Source organism: Penaeus japonicus, unplaced genomic scaffold, assembly GCF_977035675.1.
Source record: "Penaeus japonicus unplaced genomic scaffold, GWHDUDI00000001_assembly GWHDUDI00000021, whole genome shotgun sequence".
In the NCBI taxonomy this organism is placed as follows: Eukaryota; Metazoa; Arthropoda; class Malacostraca; order Decapoda; family Penaeidae; genus Penaeus; species Penaeus japonicus.
The window spans coordinates 13499406-13506905 of record NW_028234423.1 but is presented as its reverse complement, the minus strand read 5'-3'; the positions used below and the strand labels follow the sequence as shown (position 1 = coordinate 13506905).

General features: G+C 35.1%; 1 protein-coding gene across 1 annotated transcript in view; it reads right to left on the bottom strand.

The window, feature by feature from the left end:
• The window catches only part of LOC122259582 (QRFP-like peptide receptor), a gene marked incomplete in the record, with an annotated part of 211479 nt that overhangs the window by 8185 nt on the left and 195794 nt on the right, over nt 1-7500 (bottom strand). The window contains 2 exon segments of the mRNA XM_086548750.1: nt 268-425; nt 1798-1873. Of these exon segments, the coding sequence (XP_086404876.1) occupies nt 268-425; nt 1798-1873 (234 nt within the window).

Below are 7500 nucleotides of genomic sequence, written 5' to 3'. Positions count from 1 at the left end.
ATAGATTTTCATCATAATCCGTCTGAAACTTTTCGCGTAATCCTGGGGATGAACGAACTAACTTTAAAAAAAATAAACGTTGCTGATTAAATTACCTCATGATCTTTTAGCAAATAACAGAAAAAAACTCATTAAAAAAGAAAACAGCTCGGCCTCTTCCATGACTCAAAATACAGTAAACATCTGACAAACTAACCGGAGAGGCGCTGGGCGTCTCTCCAAACTCTCAAAACAAGAAATAGCCAAAGACGAGCAGCAGGTCCTGACCTGTTGCAGTAGGAGAGCAGCTCGGCGGCCGCCACCACGTGCTTGAGCGTCGGGCTGTAGGAGGGCAGGACGGCGTAGGCCTTGAGCACGTTCACCACCAGGATGGGCGCCCAGCACACCACGAACAGCACCACCACGACCACCAGCATCGACACCACCTGCAGCAGAGGGAGGGGAGGGGGGGGGGGTTAAATTGTTGTTAGAATTATTGATATTTTCAACAGTTGTTATTTTGCATAGTTACATCGAACATAATAATTGGTGTGGTTATTATATCATTTTGAGCATCATCCTTCCCTTTAGCATATTTTGGGTGATTATGAAAAGCATCATTATCCCCTCCACCCTTATCACTATCATTATCACATTCACCAGGATTCACCACCACCGCCATCCTCACCCCCATCACCCTCCTGCAGCATTACCATCAACAGCAATTTCACAGGAATGAAGGTAGGTAATTACGTGTCATGACTCGGTCAGTCAAAACCTCAAAGCCAGGTGCTGTCCATTATAGTATGTGTATTTATATGAATAAAGATAAATAATGAATAACTTTATACGTATATATATATATATATATATATATATATATATATATATATATATATAAATGTATATATATATTTATATACATATATATCTATATATATCTATATATACATTTACATATCTATCTATATCTATCTATCTGTCTACTCGCACACACACACACACACATATATATATGTCTGTGTGTGTATATATATATACACTGTATATATATATATTATATATATATATATATATATATATATATATATATATATATATATATATTATATATGTATATTATATATATATATATATATATATATATATATATATTATATATATATACATATAAAAAAAATAGAAGAGAGAGAGAGGAGAGAAGAGAGAGAGAGAGAGAGAGAGAGGAAGATGAGATGGAGATAGAGAGGGAAGAGAGAGAGAGACAGCGAGAAAGAAGAGAAAGAGAACATAAAAAACCGGAGAGAGAGAGAGCGAGAGACAGGAGGAAGAACGAGAAGAAGAGAGAGAGTGAGAGATGAAGAAAGACAGTCGATAAAAAGAAGAATATATAAAATATATACACATATACATATATACATATATACATTATACATATATATATATATACTAATATATATATATACATATAATATATATATATATACACTATATATGTAGATAGATAGATAGATAAATAGATAGATAGATAGATAGATAGATAGATAGATAGATAGAGAGAGAGAGAGAGAGAGAGAGAGAGAGAGAGAAAGTGAAAGAGAAGAATAAAGAGGAATAGAGAGAAAGAGAGAGAGAGAGAGAGAGAGAGAGAGAAAGAGAAAGAGAAAGAGAAAGAGAAAGAGAAAGAGAAAGAGAAAGAGAGAGAGAATGAGAGAAAGACAGCCGTAAAGAAAGAGAGAACCTAACTGAAAATAACCTCCCCGCCCACACACACTAACGAACAGGTAAACAGCAACAGTGCTCGCGACCGCCTCCCACCTGATGCACCTCGGAGTCGTCCCCTTCCCGCCGCCGACCTCGTGGCGCGCCGTTCAGCAACAGCACTCCGTTGGCCCTGAGGGAAGGAGGAGATGAGGAGGAGGAGGATAATTGAATAAGAAGGATAAGGGTGATGATGATATGATAATGATGATGATGATGATAATAGTGGTGATAGAATGGGGTTTACGGTTATGAGAATGGTGATGATGATATAGATAATGATGGTGATATAGATAATGATGATAATAATGATGATGCTGATACAACAAATACTAATAAAAGTGCTACAAATAATACCAAAAATATAGTAATGATGATGATAACGATATGAATGGTAATGATAATGATGATAAATATATGAAAATAATAATAAAAGTAATGACAATAAAAATAATAACAAGTATAATAATGGTGATAAAGACGATAATGAAAAAAAATGATAATGAAAATAATGATAAGAACGATACCAGAAGTCATGAATATAACAACATTAATATAGATACAACAATGATAATAACGTAGCCTTAATAATTATAACAACAATAGTAATGATAACAATATCACAGTAGTTCTAACAACAATATCAAAAATAATTTCAACAACATTAATAACACATTAATAAGACACGCAACTCAACCATGGTAAGCATCCATGAAAATACATTAATTTCTGAGGGATAATTACAGCGAAACCTTTTTTCAGAAGCTTTGCAACTTCCTGCATAATGAAGAGTCGAGGAAAAGTGTGATACATGGAATCAGGACACCGAATAACACATGAATATTGCACGAGGAAGTTAAGGAATTAAGGAGACGAAAAGTTTTGAATATTCTCGTAAAAAAAAGATGGGTACATGACTGTGGAAAACACTGATATGACTATTACTGAGGGTAATACGGAAAGCATGACGATAATGTTGTTGATAGTGGTGAGGGTGGTGATGGTTATGGTGATGATGGTGATATTGGTGGTGATGATGATAAAGATGGTGAGGTTATGATGATGATGGTGATATTGATGGTGGTGATGATGATAAAGATGGTGATGGTTATGATGATGATGGTGATATTGATGGTGGTGATGATGATAAAGATGGTGATGGTTATGATGATGATGGTGATATTGATGGTGGTGATGATAAAGATGGTGATGATGATGGTGAGTATAACAATAATGATAATTATGACATTACTTCTGCTACTACTAACGCTAATAATAGTGATAAGTATATTTACTTTATGATTTTAATAGATAAGATTTAAAGTCATATATTTGTTGAGAGTGTGAGACATACTCCAGGTGCGGCGTGGCGGTGCGTTGGCCATTTCGTGGCGGCCCGCGTCGCGTCCATGCGGAGGAAGGAAAAGCGGACCAGAAATCTATTATGAAACTGACCGTGAAGTCATAGCATGAATATGACCTGCCTTGCCCCAGCCTCTCTCTCGACATAGTGCTCGCCACAGACACGGCCACCTCCGTCTGCCCGCTCCGGGGAGCGGAGCCGCCTCCACTTCGACGGCTACGTGAGCCTCAGCCTCGCGTGACCTCGCTCCACGGACCTGACCCTCGCGTGACCTAGCTGTGGAGAGGCCGCCGCCTCGCTCCTCGGACCTCCCCCCAGCAAACGTGCAAGCAGCCTCCGCCGCCACAGTAAATATTGCCGGTTCGCTCGGCGCTGTCATCTCGAATAAAGAATCAAGAGATACCCGACTTTTGCTGAGAAACCCTATTGTGAGAAACCTCTCACGGAGAGAGAAAGAAAGAGAATGTAAGAGAATAAGGCCAGGCAGAGATGGACAGATATCAAAAAAGAAATAGAAGAAAAAAAGAAACACACACACATATATATATATATATATATATATATATATATATACATATATATATATATATATATATATATATATATATATATATATACATATATATATATACATATATATATACATATATAAAGACAGAAAGAAGAGAGAAAGAGAGCGAGAGTTGATTCAGTTAACCCCGACGCGACCAGCTCCTTGGAATTCGCTGCGTGTCTCAGCCAACTTGTCTCCTTCCAAGGTCTCCATCTTCTCAGACTCCCGCCATTTCCTAAATCTAATGTTTCTACTTCAACTTCTCTTACACAATCATGAGTTTTATTTTGTATTTGAGAAATGCGTATATGGAAATTATACTGGAATCTATTTTTCACTCTTCCTTGATTGACTAAAGAATCAATACATTAGTCTGCAAAGATATGAATTTACTTTGTTCTCTTATTACAATTTTTACCAGTGTATAGTTTTATAGAGTACATAGAGCCCAATAGGATGTTTTTTCTCAGTGCAATCATTTCTTTGTTGAAATATACATATGTATGTATATATATGTATATATGTATATATATATATGTATATATATATATATAAATATATATATATATATATGTGTGTGTGTGTGTGTATGCGCGCGCGCGCGCGTGTGTGTCTTTGTTTGTGTGTGTGTTTGTGCGTGTGTGTGTTTGTGTGTGTGTGTTTGTGTGTGTGAGTGTGTGTGTGTGTTTGTGCGTGTGTGTGTGTGTTTGTGTGTGTGTGTGTGCGTTTGTGTGTGCGTGTGTGTGTGCGTTTGTGTGTGTGTGTGTGCGTGTGTGTGTGTGTGTCTGTGTGTGTGTGTGTTTATGTGTGTGTGTGTGGGGGGGGGGGGGGCATGGGTGGGTAATATATGACAAAATCATGACAAGTATTACTATAAACCCCAAGTATATTCGTTCTTATTTTGGCAATCTTAAAACAGCAAAACAGTCATCTTCATCGTTGACGGCGTCTCTCGCCCACACCCTGCAGATTACTTGATAACAACTCCATTTTCTCCCCTGAACTTCATTACGGTGAAATACCTTCGTTTATGTGGTATAAGGGATTCATTACGGGGGAAAGAGGTCCAAACACCTCGTCGAGATCAAAAGGTATTGCCTTATTACCACTTAAGTTCTTCCATCCCTGTATGGAATGCCTTGCCGCGTGGGACATCTTTCGGATTTTTCCAAAACATAATTTCCAAGTCTTGTCTTTACAAAGATGTTTTTTCACCTTTTGCTTCATTTTATTTTTTCATTTGGCTGAATTTAGGGAGGTTCTTCGCAGCCTTAGTAAATTAAAGTAAATTAATAAACACGTTGCATTACTGTCATCATAATAACTAGCGCTTACACCGAGAACTATGCTTTATGTATCGTTATTTTTGTTTGTGTGTGTGTGAAAGAGTTTAAAATTTATTATCTTATTAACAATACGTAAAATATCAATATTAGGTCTGCGAATAAACGTTTATACTTCATATGGACACATCCATACAGATTTATAATGACACAAACAACAGCTGTATCAGTTTAATTCTATTTTAACGTTATCAATACCTAAATTCTTTCATCGGTGTCCATCAGTGAACGTATAAATATGTACCGTTTTGTGACTGCAATAAACGAGCAATTTCTGTCTGTTTATGGTCATAGAGATGGGATGATTTATGCATTGCCATATATATGTTTTATAACGGATATGTTAATTTGTCAAAAGAGAATGAAAGGGCGAGTTCGTGACAGAAAGAGGTAGATAGATAGATAGAGAGAGAGACAACGACTAGAAAGATAATAAATATCATGATCATGGTATTACTAGCAATAATAAGATGATAACGATGATAATGACAATTGACGATGTTAGTTACAGTCATGGTGGCGGGGATGATTATGATGACGATAATAATAATCATGATGATGATGATGATTATGATGATGATGGTGGTGGGGATGATGATAGTGGTGATGATGGTGATAACAATAATGAAGATAATAATAGCAATAATGATAATGGTGATAATAGTAATCATAATCTTAATAATGATAACGGCATTGATAATGTTAATAATAATGATAATTCTACAAGTAATAATATTAATAAAGATAATGGCATTGATAATGTTAAAAATAATGACAATAATACAAGTAATAATATTAATAATGATAATAATGATAACATTGACAATATTAGTAATAATGATCATAATAATGAGAAGTATAACAATAATGATCAATATCATTATCATTATTATCATTGATATCACTATTATAATGCTAACATTAATGATAATGATGATAATGCCAATGATGGTATTAATTACATTGATAATGATAACATTGATCACATTAATAATGATAAAATTAATACCATAAATAATAATCATAAGCATAATAATAATAAATATAATGATGATAATAATATGCCAAAAAGAGATAAAAATGATAATAATAATAAGGATAATAATTTGAACGGTAATAAGAGCAATCCCTATAGATCCGTGACTTTTAACCTGTTGTTTATAAAGTAATCCCTTGAGGTTCTACGAATGATGGAAAGCGGCAGTGATTTATAAAACATTTTTTCGTTTTCTATCGGGTGATGTTGGTGAGGCGCAGATAGACAGACAGACACTTGAGTTGAGAAGGCCCGAAGTTCCAAATTGAGTTCGAAGCAAATTAAGACACAGTAATTCAAGATACGCACACAGCGAGTCAAGTTTTCGACACAGTGATTCCAAAACTCAGGAAATCAAAACACGAGGAGTCAAGCTTCGGATGAAATAAATCAATATTCAGACTTTGTGAGTCGAGACTCGGGCACAGTAAGTTTGGGAACACAGTGAGTCAAGATTCGGACACATCAAATTAAAATCCGGACACAGTGAGTCAAGACCTGAACACGGTTACTCAAGATTTGGATACAGTGAGTCAAGACCTGAACACAGTTACTCAGGATTTGGATACAGTGAGTCAAGACTCGGACACACCAAGTGAAGATCCGGACACAGTGAGTCAATACCTGAACACGGTTACTCAAGATTCGAACACAAATCCGGACACAACGAGTCAAGATTCGGACGCAGTGGGTCAGGACCCGGACACAGTCACAGCACCACTACCATCGTGCGAGTTTCCTTTTTCTAAAATGGTCGAGAAACTATTCCGTCGCTTCGTTCCCCTGAAGTCCGACCGACTGGACTGCAGGTCTGTCTCTTCTCCTTTCGAGTCTCTTACGCCGAAGGCTGGCTGCGTCTTATCGATGAAGTGTTATGATGATAATAGTGATAATAGTGAAAGATACTTTTGGTAATTTTTGATAAGATAGAATGATAGTAATAATACGAACAAACTAGATGATAATGATAATAAATATAATAATGATAATGATATTGATAATAAAATGATGATACCAATTCTGATGATAATGATATTGATAATAAAATGATGACAATTCTGATGATGATGATAATGATGACATTGATAATGATAATAATGACAAAAATAACAATGATAATAGTAATCATTATGATAATGATGATGTCGATGATCATAGCCATAAGGATGATGATGATAATATCAATAATATTGATAATGATAATTATATGATATTGAAAATGATGATAATAATAATGATAATTGTAACAACAATAGTAGTAATGATGATGAAAACAACAAAAACAACAATAATTATTATATTGACAATGGTGATATTGATAATGATGATAATAATGGTAATGATAATAATAACGATGATAATTATGATAATATAGATAATGATAGTAATAATAATGATAATAACAACAACAATGAAAATGATAACAGAAGTAACAATGATAACGATAATAATGATGAAAATGAAA